The sequence below is a fragment of the Hippichthys cyanospilos genome, chromosome 16, assembly GCF_059441005.1.
Source record: "Hippichthys cyanospilos isolate Australia breed blue-spotted pipefish chromosome 16, RoL_Hcya_1.0, whole genome shotgun sequence".
In the NCBI taxonomy this organism is placed as follows: Eukaryota; Metazoa; Chordata; class Actinopteri; order Syngnathiformes; family Syngnathidae; genus Hippichthys; species Hippichthys cyanospilos.
Window position 1 is genome coordinate 1,583,236 of NC_142384.1, and position 19,890 is coordinate 1,603,125.

Here is a 19,890-nt window from a genome sequence, read left to right on the forward strand (position 1 = left end):
ATCTCTGCAACATTGTTGCTTGAGGGCTTGTCTGCTGTTTGCTCTCCACGCACTTTGGCACTTTTAGAGTATGACATTACAGACTGTGTGTGGGATGTGACATATTTCTTTACTATTAATCCAATACGAACGAAATAAAATAACACAAACATATTAGTAATAAAAAAAGAAAGAAAAGGTTGCACTCACCAAAACAAACGGCGGTCACAATCAAGCCATCTTTTCAATATGTCATGATGTTTCTAGACCAGGAGTCGGCAACCCAAAATGTTGAAAAGTCCATATTGGACCAAAAAAAAACAAAAAACAAGTATGTCTGGAGCCGCAAAAAAATAAAAGCCTTGTAATGAAGGCAACACATGCTGTATGTATCTATAACAGCTATATTAGCCTACTATCAAAATGATTGTTAACTACAAATACATAATGAGGCTTCATGATTAAATGTTTATTTTTCCTGCAGTGCATCCTGACACACCACATGACTACTCTGTTGTGCGATGCCGCCTCAAGTTTAACTAAATTACAATATTAATGAATTATGTTTCATTGCTTTGATTAAATTAAATAAAGCTGATTTTAGAAGATTTTATTCATGAGGATTCAAAAAAACAAAATGGAACGTGCATAAGGTGGCCCTTATCTGGGCAATAGAGTGCAATAAAACGTAGCCTGCATCTATAAAAATAAAACATCAGCCACATACCTGCATAAACGCGCAGTCTGTTCAATATCGATCACATCACTGGCAGTTGAGTATGCTGGCGCTGAATTAATGTCCTTGATTTGTTGATCGGTCTTGCGGAGAGAGGCGTGTAATTTTTTTCTTGTAATATCCCGGTTTTGTTTATGAAGTCCTTAAATTGGTGTTCTGATATGTTAATGAATGACTCCATGTAGTCACAAACTGTAAACGGTTTGTCACGTTTTATATATATATATATATATATATATATATATATATATATATATGTGTGTGTATATATATATATATATATATATATATATATATATATATATATATATATATATATATGTGTGTGTGTATATATATATATATATCTGAGATGCTATTGGCCGGCGTCACGTCAATCACAGAAATGCCGATATGCTATTGGCCGAACGTCTTTATCTAGCTTGATGGCACAGCTGGTCGGGACGGAAGGAAGGAGAGAAAATGAGTGAAAAACGGAAGGAAGGAATGTTGTTAAGACTTTGCAAACTTTATCTGTTAGACATAGCTTCTAAAATTACTAGTAGCGCTAAAGGAAGAAGTAAGAGGATCATGTTTTAGCATCTCCGTGACTAGTACCGTGACTGAAAGAGTGACTGTGACATTGTAAGAGCAATAGCATATCTGCGTCGCCGTGTTGACTTTGCGCGTTGGTCTCTGCTCCCCTCCGCCTCCACCCAGCTCAAGTCACGTCGCCCCAAAGGTAAATGTCATTTATATATATATATATATATATATATATATATATATATATATATATATATATATAGCTGTATTTGTGTTGTTTTGTCATCTTCAAGCGCTTTTAGGTAATGATAGATAGATAGATAGATAGATAGATAGATAGATAGATAGATAGATAGATAGATAGATAGATAGATAGATAGATAGATAGATAGATACTTTATTCATCCCCGTAGGGAAATTCACATTACCAGCAGTATCCTCAAGTCGAGATATAAAATATGAGAAATAAAGTACACAAGATACACATAAGTCCATTACAGAAGTATACTTAAGGTGCTTGTTAACAGTGTAAACAGAATAGTGTGAATCGTTGGAGTCTAGTGCAAGTATAATTAAGGTGCTTGTATAAAGTGAATAGTGCAGTGCAGAGTATGAGGTTTAGAGTTTAATGTGAGCTTTTACTGCCCCGGGTGGAGTTGAAGAGCCTCATGGCATGGGGGAGGAATGATCTCCTCAGCCTGTCCGTGGAGCAGGACAGTGACAGCAATCTGTCACTGAAGCAGCTCCTCTGTCTGTGGATGATGCTGTGTAGTGGATGCGTTGGATTGTCCATGATTGATAGCAGCTTGTTTAGCGCTCGTCGCTCAGCCACAGTTGTCAGACTGTCCAGCTCTGTGCCCACAACCGAGCCCGCCTTCCTCACCAGTTTATCCAGACGCGAGGCGTCCTTCTTCTTGGTGCTGCCTCCCCAGCACACTACTGCGTAGAGGAGGGCGCTCGCCACAACAGTCTGGTAGAACATCTGCAGGAGCTTTTTGCAGATGTTGAAGGACGCCAGCCTTCTGAGGAAGTACAGTCGGCTCTGTCCTTTCCTGCACAGAGCTTCTGTGTTGGTAGTCCAATCCAGTTTATTGTCCAGCTGCACACCCAGGTATTTGTAGGTCTGGACAAACTCTACACATTCTCCTTTGATGGTTACTGGTTCCGGATGGGGTTTAGGCCTCCTGAAGTCCACCACCATCTCCCTGGTCTTGGTGGTGTTCAGGTGCAGATGGTTAGCGTCGCTCCATGAGACAAAGTCCTGGATCAGTTTCCTGTACTCCCCCTCCTGCCCACTCCTGATACATCCCACGATAGCAGTGTCGTCTGCAAACTTCTGCACGTGGCAGGACTCAGAGTTGTACTGGAAGTCTGACGTATACAGGGTGAACAGGACAGGAGACAGCACGGTCCCCTGTGGCGCTCCTGTGCTGCTGACAACAGTGTCGGACGTACAGCCCCCCAGTCTCACGTACTGGGGTCTGCCTGTCAGGTAGTCCGTAATCCATGCCACAAGGTGTGAGCCTACTCCCATCTCTGTCAGTTTACCACTGAGCAGCAGAGGCTGTATGGTGTTGAAGGCGCTGGAGAAGTCCAAAAAAGTAATCCTCACTGCACCACTGCCACTGTCCAGGTGAGAGAGGGATCGGTGTAGCATATAGATTATAGCGTCCTCCACTCCTACCTTCTCCTGGTAGGCAAACTGCAGGGGGTCAGTGGCATGGCGGACCTGTGGCCTCAGGTGGTGTAGCAGCAACCGCTCCATGGTCTTCATCACGTGTGATGTCAGGGCGACCGGCCTGAAGTCGTTGAGCTCCTCCGGTCGTGGTTTCTTTGGGACTGGGATAATGCAGGATGTCTTCCACAGCTGGGGGACCCTCCCCCGTTGCAGGCTCAGGTTGAAGATGCGCTGTAGAGGGTCTCCCAGCTCCAACGCACAAGCCTTCAGCAGTCGCGGGGATACTCCATCTGGACCTGCTGCCTTGTTGGGTCGCAGCCTCCTCAGCTCTCCACACACCTGGGCTGCAGTGATCTTGGGTGGGGGGGGGATGTCCTCCTCTGTGCTGGTGTCTAGGGGGGGAGGGTGAGCTAGGAGGGAAGCTGCAGTACTCCGGGGTGGGAACGAGTGGGGGTGGTCAAACCTGTTGAAAAGGTTATTCAGCTGGTTGACTCTCCCCCTATCTCCTTCCATGGCAGCACCCCGCTTTGTGCTGCAGCCGGTGATAGTCTTCATTCCATCCCACACCTCCTTTATGCTGTTGTTCTGCAGCTTCCGCTCCAATTTCCTCCTGTACTGCTCCTTCGCCTCCCGGAGCTGGACTCTGAGCTCCCTCTGCACCCGCTTTAGCTCCTGCTGATCACCGTCTTTAAAGGCCCTCTTCTTCTGGTTCAGAAGGCCTTTGATGTCGCTCGTGATCCAGGGCTTATTGTTAGCATAGCAGCGAACAGTTCTTACAGGAACAACAGTGTCCATGCAGAAGTTGATGTAGTCTGTAGTGCAGTTTGCCACCTCCTCAATGTCTCCCCCATGTGACCCCTGCAGTACATCCCAGTCTGTAGATTCAAAGCAGTCTCTCAGAGCCTGCTCTGCCTCAGTAGACCACTTCCTGAATGAGCGTGTGGTTGCTGGTAGCCTCCTCACTTTTGGTTTGTAGTGGGGCTGAAGCAGAATGAGGTTATGGTCTGCTTTCCCCAGTGCAGGCAGTGGAGTAGCACTGTATGCATCCTTAATGTTTGCATACAGCAGGTCAATGGTCCTATTTCCCCTGGTGTTACAGTCCACATACTGGAAGAAAGCAGGTAATGTTTTGTCCAGAGTCACATGATTGAAGTCCCCAGTGATTAACAGAATGGCCTCGGGGTGCTGTGTTTGTAGTTTAGCCACAGCGGAGTGGATGACGTCACACGCTACGTCCGCGTTGGCGCGCGGTGGGATGTAAACAATGACCACAATGGCGGTTCCGAACTCTCTAGGCAAGTAATAGGGACGCAAACTTACGGCCAAAAGTTCGATGTCCCTGCAGCAGGTGGAAATCTTTGTATTTATATGTCCGGGATTACACCATCTTGTATTCACGTACATAGCGAGTCCGCCTCCTTTCCGTTTCCCGCAGGCTTTTGTGTCTCTGTCTGCCCTAACTGTGCTGAAGCCGGGTAGCTCCACGTTGGCGTCCGGGATGCTAGCCGTGAGCCACGTTTCAGTAAAGCACAGCAAACTGCACTCCCTGTAGGCTCTGATATTTTTCACCAGCGCAGCCAGTTCGTCGGTCTTGTTTGGTAGTGAGTTCACATTTCCCATGATCACAGACGGGACAGAAGGCTTGTATCGCCACTTCGCCGCTAGCCGCTTAGCCTTTAGCTTGGCTCCAGCTCTGCAGCCACGATAAGGTCTCCTTACCTCGTCAGGTAAATGTGGGATCTCACCGGCACGGGACTTTTTCAGGGCAAGGAGTTGCTTTCTCGTGTAAACGCGTTTCTGTGCGTTAAAGTCCATATCCATAGAATTAAAGTCCATATCCATAGAAAAAGAACGAAAAGTAACACAAAATAACACGGAGCTGCTGGAAAGGCTACCACTCGCGACGGCGCCGGAAGTTAATTGCTCTTATGTGTATATATATGTATATATATGTGTATATATATATATATATATATATATATATATATATATATATATATATATATATATATATATATATATATATACAGTCAGCCCCCAGCTTACGAGCACCCTGATTTGCGAACAATTCGCCTTACGAGCGTGGATCAGGGAGAATTTTGTCCTCCGCTTACGAGCAAACCTCTCGTCTTACGAGCATCCCGACAAACCAGCTATTGAGTATGTAGAAATGTTCTCGCCTAACTGCGTCAACATATTCAGCAGTTGCGTCATCTACAATCATTAACAGATACTTATGGCGGTAACGTGAACGCTATTGGTCTTACAATCTCACACTGACTGTCTCACTCACGGTGTCTAAATATATATTACCATTTAAATGTAGTGTTTGTACAGCTAAAGGGAAAAACAGCTGACATGAAATTAAATGTGCCGATTGCAAGACAAAGAATTGTCATTGGTTTAAATGTGTGTTTTTTTTTAATTAATTGTCAATACATTCCAACCGTTTAAAAAAAAAGTGTGAATAATTATCAGTCAGTCAAGGAGACGCCAATATGCTATTGGTCGATTAAGGTCACCCGGTCTCACTCACGGAGATGCTATTGGCCGGCGTCACACGTCAATCACAGAAATGCCGATATGCTATTGGCCGAACGCCTTTATCTAGCTTGATGGGACAGGATGGAAGGAAGTAGACAAAATGAGTGAAAAACGGAATGTTTTGAAGACTTTGCAAACTTTATCTGTTAGACATAGCTTCTAAAATTACTAGCAGCGGTAAAGGAAGAAATAAGAGGATGATGTTTTAGTATCTCCGTGATTTGCACCATGACTGAAAGAGTTACTGTAACACTGTAAGACCAATAGCCTATGTGCGTTGCCGTATTAACTCAAGAGGTTAATCTCTGCACCCTTTTACGGGTGGTATCACAGTGCCATATAATGGTTGCTTGACAAAACTGCATGTCATGTTAGTCGGCGACCTCCCGACATGCTTTGGGACAGCGCCATTCTTGCAATTCTGTGAGTTGTAACCAACGGTGAACTGACGCTCGAACAAGCTTTAAGTGTGATGCCTAGTAAATACAACACACTCAACCTCCCATCCGCCTCCACCCAGCTCAATTCACGTCGGGAAAAACAGCTGACATGAAATTAAGTGTGCCGATTGCAGGACAAAAAAATCGTCACAGGTTTAAATGTGTTTTAATCAATAAGATGTTAATACATTCCAACCGTTTAAAAAAAAAGTGCGAATAATTATCAGTCAGTCAAGGAGACGCCAATATGCTATTGGTCGATTAAGGACACCCGGTCTCACTCACGGAGATGCTATTGGCCGGCGTCACACGTCAATCACAGAAGTGCCGATATGCTATTGGCCGAACGCCTTTATCTAGCTTGATGGCACAGCTGGTTGGGATGGAAGGAAGTAGAGAAAACCCTGACTGAAAAAGTTACTTTGACACTGTAAGACCAATAGCATTTCTGATTTACCGTATTGACTTCGAGCATTCATCTCTGCTCATCTCTGCTTATCTCAGCACAAGTCACGTCTTTCCAAAGGTAAAAGTCATTTTTCCATTGTATTTATTATTTAATGCAACTGTACAGTAGACTATGTCACTTAATATTAATATATGTATACAGCGTGATGGTTTTACCTAAGGCTTCTGCGCGCGTTGCACGCATTCACGAATTAACATGGGTTTGGATTGCCCGCTATACGAGCAATTCGAGATACGAGCGTAGCCGCTGAACGGATTAAGTTCGTAACCCGGGGGCCCACTGTATATATATATATATATATATATATATATATATATATATATATATATATATATATATATATGTATATATATGTATATATGTATATGTATATATATGTATATATGTATATGTATATATATGTATATGTATATATATATGTATAAAACCAAAAACGAGATCACCGCAGGGTGTCCGGGCTCCCCCTTAGAGATAGGGTGAGGAGCTTGGTTATCCAGGAGGGACTCGGTGTTGGGCCGAACCAGGTGGCCTGTCGATCTGACGTTCCGTCCTACTCTCACTCGTGACCCCAAGATACTTGAACTTCTCCAATTGGGGCAGGACGTCCTCCTCGACCCAGAGAGGACACTCCACCCTTTTCCGACTGATGACCATAGTCTCAGATTTGGAGGTGCTGATCTTCATCCCAGCCGCTTCACACTCGGTTGCGAACTGCTCCAGCGAAAGTTGGAGGACACGGTCTGAAGAAGCCAACAGCACCACATCATCTGCAAATAGCAGAGATGCGATGCTGAGACTCCCAAACCGGACTCCCTCAACGCTTCGGCTGCGCTTAGAAATTCTGTCCATAAAAGTAATGAACAGAATCGGTGATAAAGGGCAGCCTTGGCGGAGTGCAACCCCCACTGGAAACTGATTTGACTTACTGCCGGCACCGAACAGCCCGTATTAGGGCGTTGAGTACCCCATACTCCCAAAGGGCCCCCCACAGAACTCCCCGAGGGACACAGTCAAACGCCTTCTCCAAGTCCGCAAAACACATGTAGACTGGATGGGCAAACTCCCATGCACCTTTGAGGATCTTGCAGAGGGTGTAGCGCTTATCCACTGTTCCACGGCCGTGACGAAATCCACATTCCCCTTCCGGAATCAGAGGTTCGACTTCCAGACGGACCCTCCTCTCCATCAGTCCTGAATACACTTTACCGGGGAGGCTGAGGAGTCTGATCCCTCTGTAGTTCAAACACACCCTCCTATTCCCCTTCTTAAAAAGGAAGACCACCACCCCAGTCTGCCAATCCAGGGGTGCTGTCCCCGATGTCCACACAATGTTGCAGAAGCGTGTCAGCCAGGACAGCCCTACAACATCCAGAGCCTTTAGAAACTCGGGGCGGATCTTATCCGCCCCCAGGGCCTTACCTCCAAGGGTTTTTTTTTTAACCACCTGTGTGACTTCAGCCCCAGAGATAGGAGATCCCACCTCGGAGCCTCCAGACTCTGCTTCCTCAGGGAAAACGTGTTTTTTGGAATTGAGGAGGTCTTCAAAGTTATCCTGCCCATCGGTTTATAACGTCTCGAGTCGAGGTCCGCAGTGCCCCATCCCCACTATACACAGTGTTGATGGTGCACTGCTTGCCATTCCTGAGACGCCGGATGGTGTATATATGTACAGTGGTACCTCGGTACTCGACCGCCTCTATACTCGACCAAATCGGTGCTCGACCAAAAAATTCAAGTAGGTAATGCATCGGACCTCGAACAGATTTTCGGTTCTCGACTAGCCGAGCCGAGCCGAGCCGAGCCGACCCGAACGCGCTCCTCGGCCCTTCTCGGCCAGCGGGTAAGCGCCAGTTCAACTCAGACCGCCAGCGGAGTAAGACGTTTGTTCGAGTATTTCTTCCCGGATTTAAACTTTTTCGTGTTGTTCTAGCCCTTAATAATGGGTCCAAAGAAAGACAGTGATAAGGGGAAGGCAAAGAGGAAAACAATGAGGACCACTATTGAACCGAAGAAGGAAATTATAGCAAAATATGAACGCGGTGTACCTCGCATCGCAGTTAGCTAGCGTCATCATGGAAGGAGTAACTCCCTCCCGTCCTCTCTCTCCCATCCATTCCTGTATGCCATCAACCACTCTCCAAAACGTAAGTAAATGATACAAAATGGTTTATAATGCTTTATTTAGCTTTATCATGTACTGCTTGTGCACATTTACTTGTGCACACATACTTTCCATTATTTCTTATGGGAAAAATGGTTTCGGTGTTCGAACAAATCGGTGCTCGACCACCACCTCAGAACGGATTATGGTCGAGTACCGAGGTACCACTGTATATATATGTATATATGTATATGTATATACAGTACATAGAATTTCCTCAAAGCCGTACAGAAGTCGTTTTCCATAGCCTCATCGAACTCCTCATCGACCGCCGAAGCCGCACACCACGTGGCCAGTCGGTACCTGTCAGCTGCCTCTGTAGTCTCACAGGCCAAAAATGCCTGGACTCCTTCTTCAATTTGACGGCATCCCTCTCGCTGGTGTCCTCCAGCGGGTACTGGTATTGCCACCACGACAGGCACCGACTCACCTTACGGCCGCAACTCTGATCAGCCGCCTCAACAATGGAAGCACAGAATAAGGTCCACTCTGACTCAATGTCCTCCACCTCCCCCGGGGCGTGGGAGAAATTCTGCCGGAGGTGGGTGTTGAAACTCCTTCTGACAGGGGACTGACAGGAAAACATAATCTTGCCTTAGAATCCGGATGTAGACCAAGTTTTTTCCCTGTTTGTTGCTTTCTGAACTGTGGAATAGCCCACGGTGGCGGACCAGATTTTTCAAGTCTTGTGTAAAGTTGATGGACCGCGGCGGACACGAATTGCTGTAATTCATTCAATCATGTGGCTGCATCGTGCACACGTCGGAGCGTGCTCCGCTGCTGAGACGCATGCAGCAGAATTGCCCCTGATACATGCCCCCCTTGTTGGACCCATTTAGCTGCCCAGCAATATGCCTGCCACAACCAGTGCACAAAAATGGACCTCCACAGACACCCACAAACAATCTAAACCATACACTCTCAATTCAGCGCAACGAAGAATTTACAAGAGAATATGAATGAAATAAAATAAAAACATTAAATGATGAAAAAATAAAAAATACAACAAAATGCTTGCACTCACCAAAATGCCACCAAGACTTCAATGACTTGCTTGCACAGTTTGTGCGCTTCAGTTCAAACACGAAATACTTTTCTATTGCATATTTTCATTTGCTTTAAAAAATTAAATAAAAAAAGCCAGAGAATAATCGCTGTACAAAATCACAGGACACAGGGATTGTCACAGCCAAATACCAAAGCATGCTTGACACTGCCTCCCATGCTGAGTATCCAATCACATTGTGTAACTATCACTTTCAACGAGGCTTTCTAACTGGACTTACTGTGGCCACCATGTGATCTGATTTGCTATTGCAAATGTCTATTTCTGCCTGTTCACTCACAATGCACAGACGCCTGCAACTGTTGATTGTAAAGGCCTCAGGCAGATTTCAAACAGCCTGCCAACACAAGTTATCTGAATTCTGATTGGATAAAACTTTAACCTAAAACTACAACACTGGAAGGAGCATAACCAAATGAATATAATATGACACGAGGAGACGGCCAAACTCCTAACCCGTGATGGTCGACCAGCGCAGGACCCAATGGAGGCGGTCAAGTCAACCCTCACCATCTAGCTAGCCCCCTCTCCCAGCCGGAAGAGGGGGGCAGGAAAAAAGAAAAAAAAAGAAGAAAGCTGCAGACAGGCTCAATTAACTAAATGCTTTTGAATATAAATGTGTTTTTAGTCGGGATTTAAAGATTTCTACTGAGGTGGCTGCGCCAACTTCCATAGGTAGGGCATTCCATAGTACTGGCGCGCGAATGGAAAATGCCCTTGATCCCACAGACTTCTTTTTAGCCCATGGGGTCGCTTATTAGCGCTGGATGAGAGCACGGAGGACGACACGGAGCAGCTGGTCATTTTTATTGGAAATGTATGAGCAGCTTGCAACCCTTAAAGACTCAAAGGGGCTACGACTTTTTGGCTGCACCTACAGTCTGCAAACAAAACATTTTCACGCATGAAACATTAGGGGCAGAAGTGCTGAAATGAGGCCGAGTTGCCTGGTTCCCCGAAACGGCCAAAAAAGGAGCAAAGTGCCGGTGTCAGCCTGGTTCCTCAAACGCCCCTGGTAGCCCAACTCAGGGGCAGAAGTGCTGAAATGAGGCCGAGATAAACTGGATCCCTGACGTCTATAGCCGTTAATGGCAGTGAATGAGTTAATTTGTTCGGAATCGCCCGTTTTTTTAGACGCTTCTTAAGGAAAACCCTCGGAAAAAGAGAGAATTATTTAAGTACATGAGCTCGAACTAAAATTGCTTAGCATAGAAGCAGATGAAGTTTAGCCTATCAAATAAATGCAGAGCAAACCTGTAATTGCGGCCTTAGCAGCAAAGACGGTATAACATATAAGATGGTTGAAACGAAAGGCTGCCTCCAGAAGGTAAATGGTTACAGCTGCATCTGTTAATAAATGATTGATGCCACTTTTTTGACAGCGCTATTAACAAATCCAAAGAAAATTAGACGAGATCAAGAGCGACAGATGAACTTCTCAAAAATGTTTGAGAGTCGCTTCATATAACTAAAATGGAAGTTGACTCACCAGACAGATAAAGCCCACTGATAAATACAGTATAAGGTAAGGTATTTTTCTTAAACGAGCCATTTTGCGTATAAGCAAATACAATCAAATTTACTGGGATAAAACTGGTCAACAACCACACTGGTAGATAGATTGGAGTGTTTGGTATTTGTATTTTTTTTGGCTGTTTGCTTTCATGTTTTACAGTGAAGTTGATGAAGAGCTGCAAACAGTGGTGTCCACAAGAACGTGATTATTCCATGGTCATTTTTGTGAAAAAACTTAAAAGGTTTATTGTTTCTTTTATATATAGTGTTTTATATTAGTGTTATTAATTATTTAGAGGTGTCAAAATCCCAGGAAGCGTGACTAATATTTGGTTGGTTGTGGCTTCTGAAAAACTATAACATGTTTACATTTAAACACTTTTGCGATAGTCGCACTTTTTGTTTAAAAACTGACCCTGGCCCCCATCGCAGGGAAAAGGGAAAAGTTGTTAAGCCCTCGCGGAAAAAGGTTTGGAAACCCTGTGTCGTAGCTGAACAGACATGGTAACGAGGAAGGAGGCTTTACACTCAGCATTCTAATTTATTCAACAGCCCTCTTTGTAACATATGTTCGACTCTCTTAAGCCCCCATGTACAACTTCTGCCGCACGCCTCATGCTACTCTTCCTCTGTCACTCGTGTGAAATTGAGGTTCATTCAGAGACTGGTGCTGGGGCTACTCATCAGTCAACAGCGTGGACAAGACTGGCAAGACTATCAGTCAATAAGGTCATGGGCACTCCTACAACACGCCTTCTTGGTTTTCGGCATGACATCGACCAATGAGAGTTGGAATGAAATACAATTTTCCCTCATTGATGAGTGCAACTCTTGCTTCCCTGTTAGAAAGTTTGTTCAGCTACGGGCTCCACCACCAATGAGGGCAGGAGTGATTTACACCACCTGCCCCCATTGGTAAATGTCACTTTTAGGAGTGCCTGTGGCATGTGTGGTTTACAGTCACCTCGTTTATTCCTTCTGGGTATGTCGTCAGATGCCTTTGTCTGTTAAGCTGCGTGACTCTTGGATTAATAACACAAATACACTCACTTCGGACGAAGGAGACGGAGCTACAGGGAGGACGCCGTCAGATATCACAAATACGAAGTACCAAAAGAAATGCAGCAGTAGAAAAACTCGAAACAGTAAACAAAGTAGCAAATAAGGAAAATGGAATGAGACTACTGATAGAATAGAACAGGCTGCCCAGAGAAATGTCCCCTAGCGTGATAATTCGGTGGCGTCCTCCCATCCTGGCTGCACTTAAAATAAGGCAGATGCGGTACAGGTTTGCAGCCAATGACTCTGCCTCCCCCAAACAAGGAGACCTAAGGTCCTTCTATACCACACAGACAGAACAAATTGAGCACTCAGGCATGACACACAACATGGCCAGTGCAGAGCGTTTTGTCAACACTGCGTTTTGTGGAGAACATTTGCAAATGGGAATTTAGCATTGCTGTACAGAGAGGGAGTGGATCCTTTTGATATAAAGCCATGAAATAGCATAAGTGAACCGCATTACAGCATGGGTTCGCTGTTCACAAACTACACCATGGCTGCAGCGAAGGCAAATTGAACATTACTCTTGTGGAGCATTACATCTTTAAATATCCTGTTGTGTAGTGGAAAGGACAGTTCAGATATAGCTTTTCATTATATGTTAATTTCATGACTTATTATTCATAGGTTCCTTGGACTCCACAGAGATGACATACTCTACTAAATCTCAGTCAGGAAGACCTCCCTTGAAATACACTTCTACCTTTTCATCAGAGAGACTGCAAGGTAGCATTACAGTTGTGTGACTTCTGTAAACGGTGCTTAGTAATGTATTTGAGAAAAAAGATCACTTGCACTTGTGAAGCAGGAGTCTTGATACATTTCAGTGATTTCGTAATGCGTCACAGGAACTCTTGTTCTCTATAAATTTCCAACACAGGTCAGAAGTTGTTTCGGCGCTTGGACACAGCCACTGACTCCTTAAATCAGTCCAGCTCAATAGGACAAGATAAGCAGTTAACCAGCATTCGCCATTCCGCCTCTATAAGTGTACCAGAGGAGGAGTTTGCATGTCAACGTATTCCTGATAAAATTCAGGATTCTTGTCAGCACGGTCATCATGACCAGGTGAAGGCCAATGCATGCTTGGAAGAGAGGAAGCTTGAAGGCCAAGAGGGTCAGCCATCCCCATAATGGTACCAGCCTAAGCGACTAACGTGACGTGTTATACTCAAATTTTGCATTAAACTGTTATGAAAGCGTAAATAAGGTTAATAATGAATGATGTCAGCAGATATTGTAACACTGTGATGCTCTTTTGTAATCACTTTGAATTCTACCAATGGTGGCATTTTACTTTGTATTTACAGTTTTGATCCATCATGATAGGCCACCCATCCTTCCCACCCACCCGCTCATCAAACCCATCTGTCGGTCCATCCGTGCATCCGCCCACCCTCTTCTCTAGTTCAGGGATGTGATGAGCTAACGTTGAGCAAGTAATGCCCCACTCAACTTAGGAGGAGAGGCATCGTACAGCCTAGAATGGTTACAAGTCAATCACAAGACACATAAACAAAGAACCATCCATCCCTCCATTTGCTACAGTTTTATCCGGGGTCAGTTCACAGGGGGAGCAACTTGAGCAGGGAAGTGCAGACTTCTCTCTTCCTGGCCACTTCCAGCAAAGAACTACCTTAAAAGAAATATTCCCCTCACATTACACCACCACTGAATGGAAAAGTATAAATAAACACCATTGTGAATAGACAGGTATTGCATTACAAACAGTATGCATGAAAAGAACACATTCTAATGAAATGTGTTGTCATTGGTGCAATTGCTTATTTTTGGCCGATTGAGACAAGCATTAATTGCACAAGAAGTGAATTGAAGAAAAAGTGAAGGTGTCTATTCTCTGTTCTCTGTGAAAGATTCCAGGGTCCTAAAGCCTTGATAGTGGAAAAGATGTTAATGGCATAGAATATGTGAATTATGTGAGACACCTTTGCTTGCACGATACTGACAAAAATCTACCGCTTCTCCTTTTGGCTTTTCCCTTCAGTATCAACTGCCACTACCTAAGCCTGTCTCCTGCATTCTTTTCTCTCACACCAACTATCTCCATGTCCTCTTTCACAACATCAATACACCACCTCTATGGTATTCCTCTTGGCCCGCCTGTCTGGCAATTCAAAACTCAGCAAGTATCCTTCTACCTTATATATTTACGATCTCTCCTCCGGACATGTCTGAACCATTTCGGTCTGGAATTTTTGACTTTTATCTTCAAAACCTATAACGTGACGTCCCTCTGATGTATTCATATCTGAAAACCTCTAACGTGATGTCCCTCTGATGTATTCATTCCTGACTCTACCCATCCAGGTCACTCCCAAAGAGCACCTCAGAATTGTCATCTCTGCTACATCCCAGTCTAACTCCTGTGTTTTCTTCAATAGCCTTGTCTCGAGCCAAGAGGCATCACTGGTCTCACCATAGTCTTGCACACCTGTCACACATCACACCTGAAACTTTTCTCCTGTTCCAGCCTCCCTGCATATGCTTCTTCACTTCTTCTCCACACTCTCCATTGCCCAGGATTTTTGACCCTGAATATTTTACATCATCCACCTTCATCCACATCCATGTTATACAGTACAGCTAAATATCATCTATTCAACTTTACTGGATGCAAATTTATATGACACAAATTCCAAATAATGCTTTATAATAATAATACTATAGGCACATACATACATACATACAGTACCAATGGATTGGAAAAACCTTCAGATTGAAACGGTCTTAACAATAACACATCAAAAAAAAATTACAGCATTTTTTTTCTTGCTCGTCTAAACTATACAACATTGTTTTATTTTGTTTGTTTAGCAAATTAATTACATTGATATTTTTGATTATGTAGATATGTATTGATCAACAATTCAATTCATGAAAGTTTTTAAAAGAAAAAAAAACTGAAATGGATGGGGTGTTTCCAAAGTTTTGACAAGTACTCTACAAGAGTTCCAAAATGTTTGACCCCATTTCATAGCCCAATGATTTTGACAATTTAATTTTCGTTGGAATTACCTCAAATTTTCACAACTTGTGTAGAAACGTTTCATGTTTTTGTGTGTAACGTTTGGCAGTTCTATCTTTTCAGGTTAAGAAATGCTATTCACTTCAAAAGAAAAGGCATTTTGTGTGTTAGAGTATAATGGGACTCAGTCACCGAAGACAGTGCTGCGTGCCTTCTTGCACAATGTAAAGACTTATTCAATTTACAAATGCCAGAATACAGGGTATGTAATTCAACACATCCAATATTCTACGCCAGTTAATTCAACAGAATCAGTTGCATGGATGTGGGAAATTAAATAACTGTTTTTTTTTATATGCACAAGTGGCACACTAATGTGAAGATTGAAAGTCATTTTGATCTCCGTCCTAATTTTGAGAAATGTACCAAATCAAATAAAAACTTGAATTCACTTTACCAGCATTCTCTGCCATGCCTTCACCTCCCGTAAGGTCTACCTGCAGCACCATCATAATGGTGTCAATGACCTCGCTGAGCTTTGGAGAAAGTAAAGAAATTGCGTAGCCAGTATTGGGTTAGTAGGATGCTTGCTAGTTCACAGCCTGTGTCTTTCCTGCTCGGAACTCTGCACTTTGAGCAGGTGTGGTGGCAATGTGGTGGAATCTCTTTCTAAGCATACCATTTGATATTCTGACCAACATTCGGAGGGAAAACTTGTAATCTTAAATTTCAAATGACATGTAACTTTTATGTCGCCAATCCTGGAAAACGTCATCTGGGAGAAAGCTGCACAACATTTTAATGTAGTTTGCATTTGCAAATTATACCAATTAGAAAAATTATGTAGTCATTAAGAATTGTATTTTATTATGTTTTGCTTTTTTAAAAAAATTACTTCAATATTTTTTTCACTGGGTTAAGGGTAGTTTTTTTGCAGATGTATGTGAAGCTTGTATTAATTGGTCGAGGTTGATTTGTCAAGGTACAATTAAATGTCAAGATACATTTAATAAGGCCTTGCAGGCCTTATTAAATATTTTTATATGCAGTATTTTTATATGCCTTGTCAGCTTTCCAATGTTCAATTTATTTCAAAGAAAATGTGATTATTGGATAAAGTCACACTCAAGAACATAAATTAAGAAACAATTGACATTATTGCACCAGAAACATATTTTTTAGATTATGTAGCTTAAACTAATTTTTTTATGATCACCTGTCAGATAAGAATGTATATTTCTGCCACTAAATTTTCAGTCCCAGAACCCACGGTGACGCCAGAGTCACAAACACTTTGAATGCCTCAGTCTCTTTGATATAAAGCTTTATGTCTGACTTAAACTCATTAAAACCCTAAGCGCCACATGCGGAACAATCCGGTGTTAAGATCATGTGATAATCATGTGACTGTCAGGAAGTAGCCTCTCCAAAATGGTGGTACTGCTGGTATGCTGATTTCAAGGAACCAGACAATTTTACAGATAATTTCAAAGTCATTTGACACTTACAATGCTTTGGTAACGTGTCCTATCTTACACCCAACCTGGTTGACATGTCCTATTTTGCACCCAACCTGGTCTCACCATATTTATTGAATAATAACAAACCAAAGTGGGAAATACTGCTGTCACATATGTCACATTGGGCTTTCAGCCCTAAAATCAGAATGAAGAGATTGATGTGACCTATTTGTCACAATAGCACAAATGGTAATAATCCACCAAATTAATTTAGCAGTATCTGTTAAATTCAGTTCATATATGTGAAGGGCAAGCCCCATCTTTGGGGGTTTAAAATTTGTAGTCGCTGTTCTTCCTCAGGAACCCTTTCTTTCCTGTCTATGAAGGTGGCACAGGGAAAAAATCCTCACTTGACATGGGAGGTGATGTCGCAGTCAAGCTTTGTGAATCTCTTCCTTCAGACCAGGATTACAAAGTGTTTGTCGCCAATTCTTTTTTCTTCAGCACTGATGGTGCTCAACCTTCTTCAACGAAAGCTCTACTTTGTGGGAGCTCTACTTGGCAATCGCTTGGCTGGGTATCAGCTTGAAGATGAGAAATGTCTTGCCAAGACAGGAAGAGGATCTGTTGACGCCAGGGTGGAAAAAGAAGAATGGCTGGCCTTTGTCAAGTGGTATGACAGCAAATCTGTTACCTTGATCTCATCCTACTGTGGAGTTGAGCCTCAAGATAATGTCTGATACTGGAGCGAAGCAGACAAATGTTTAGAGGTCAGAAGGCCACATATTGTGTGGGAGTACAATACATTCATGGGAGGAGTAGATCTCCTGGATGGATGCATTGCAAGGGGCAAGTACCACATGAGGGCACGCAGGTGGTACCTCTACTTGTTCTGCCACACCATCATGTTAGGTCTGGTTAAAGCATGGTTGATTTACTGCCGTGATTGTAAATTACTCTGTCAAAAATGTACAACGACAAAAGAGCTTCCGGGCAGAGGTTGCCACTGGCCTCATTCTTACACAGGCACGAAGAGGCCGACCATCACTTAGGGAAGTATCTCCGTCAGCCCCCCCCCTGCAAAGTCCACACAACTACCACCCTCTGTGAGAAATTTGATGTGCGACTTTGCTTCATTGAGGAACAAAACCGTTTCAAGTCTTACGATTTGGCATAGGTTAAAAGGCGTGTCCGATACTTTTCAGACGAATGAACTTTGAAAATGTTTCAGACATGGTGCTAATGATGAGGGTTCTATTTTTCTTCAGCACTTTATTTGCACAACTAATGTTTACATGTTTGTTGTTCAGTTGTCTGTACCCATGGTAGCTTGTTAAAGCCCCACAATAAGCAGAATTATTTATTTTTGATACAATTCCAATATTTATTTTGTTACACCAAGCAAAGCTGAATAATGTTATGTTAAATCTTGTTATTAAAGTCAGAGCTTTGATGTATGTTGTTAAAATTCAAATAAAAAGGCAGTTTTCATGTTATTGAGCACTAAGAATGAACATGTTTACTTACCGTTAAATTAACATATTTACTACTAACGCCCAATGTGACAAATCCGTAACAATGCAGATCTTTGGTATGAAAAACTCTTATTTTAGAAAAACAAAACAAAACAAAAAAAATAAATAAATGTGTTTTATGTGGTCCACGTGGTCTGTGTTATATAGCACATAATTTTCCTTCAAGGAAAATTGGGTCTGAGATCTTATGGGTTAATCAAGAACCTTGATTTATTTAAATATAATAAAAAACCTGTTGTAATGTCTTTTTTGGTCCACTGTACGATATTGAAACTCTTCCTTTCCAAATTCCCTGTACAGTTAAACTATAGTTGTTTTTTTTTTTTTTTTTGTATTTACAGGAACGCACGTTTTGTAAGATGTACACGTAGAAGGGAACGGCAAAACTTAGCAGATGCAATGTGTATTTATGCTCTTGAAACAAGTCAGGTTGATTGATGAAGTATCACGTGTCGCTGGACGTCTGGTTGAAGTGACACAACAAACTTATTTCTACATCATTTCACACAAAAAGAACCCGATTATTAAAAGGACATAATCAATTATTCGACATATCACGGGTCATTGGGGGATGTAGTCCTAGTTTCACGAGTCGCGAAATGTCCGTTTATTTCTCTTTGCAGACTTCATATCCCAGGTGTCATTGCGGACAGCATGTCTGGTTGAAGGAACTCACGAGCTCACGCAGACTGGGAGTGCTGAGTCCAAAATCCTCTTTAGTGTCTCCACTGACAGTAACAGTAACCGGCCGCAGTATTTCTCTTGGTCGGACTAAAAACATAAATCTTCGATTTTAGACGTTCTATACTGTTCAGAGGTGTGGCCCGATGAACGGGATTTAGGTTGACGCCGTGTAGCCGAAGAACAGCATAGCTAAAATCTCATGAGTGAAAATTCAAACCAACGATGGACCCGAGAGAGACTGACCCTGATTCTTGGGAACAAGAGGACGATGTGGAGGCCACAGTGGACGGACAGCTTGAATCATCTTTCAAAAGTTTAAATGTGAACGCAAAGCCTTTTGTTCCAAATGTGAACGCCGCTGAATTTTTCCCGACGTTTTCATTGAAAGCACACTCTGAAAATCTTGATTCAACGGGTAAGCCGACTATCACTATGGGTAGCAACGTTAGCATTAAGCTAGTCGTTAACATGAGCACGGCCATTCCGGAGCTAACCCCTGAGCTATTCAACGGCTACGTGTTCGAATGTTACAAACTGCGCCCTCTTTAGTTGTATGCTTGTACGTGTGGCGCATTGTTATCATACAACCGTTTGGCATTTTGGGGTTATGCTACGTTTGTTTGTTGCCTGTTGAGATAATGTATGCCTTTTTAGAAATGCCTTGAGTCTAGTGGAATACCAACCGGCATTAGCTTGTTAGCTGCGAATCTTAAGGTAACGGTTGTGATTTCATGGGTGCCGATCTCTTGTACAGCCCTGACCCGTAATGTTTCGCGTGGAACTTCAACCGTCATTTCTAACGGTTCACGTCACAGGAAGAGGAACTAGAATTAAACTTGAAACCGTTATCTTTTACATACACAAGCTCATTGAATCACGCGGGTAAAGATAACCTTCTTGAACTCTTATTACGGGTTGTACTTAGGGTTAGACTTACATGTGACATGTATACTGTGACGCATAAAGATTCATTGAATTATTTGTTGAGGCCACTTTCAATGTGGTGTAAACCAAGTCTGGAAGCGCTAATTGCGAATACTGGTACTATGG

General features: G+C 43.0%; 1 protein-coding gene across 4 annotated transcripts in view; it reads left to right on the forward strand.

Moving 5' to 3' along the window:
• pdxdc1 (pyridoxal-dependent decarboxylase domain containing 1) overlaps positions 1 to 19,890 on the forward strand; it is a 158,437-nt gene that overhangs the window by 70,991 nt on the left and 67,556 nt on the right. The window contains exons 22-24 of one of the 4 annotated variants that reach the window (XM_088436401.1): positions 12,803 to 12,901; positions 13,056 to 13,311; positions 13,486 to 15,617. The exons of 1 other annotated variant lie outside the window; for it this stretch is intronic. In XM_088436401.1, the coding sequence (XP_088292527.1) occupies positions 12,803 to 12,901; positions 13,056 to 13,309 (353 nt within the window). In that variant the 3' untranslated portion in view covers positions 13,310 to 13,311; positions 13,486 to 15,617. Of the gene's footprint in view, positions 1 to 12,802; positions 12,902 to 13,055; positions 15,618 to 19,890 lie in introns of those variants that run through there. 2 more of the 4 variants (XR_015868126.1, XM_088436402.1) reach the window with 2 other exon arrangements.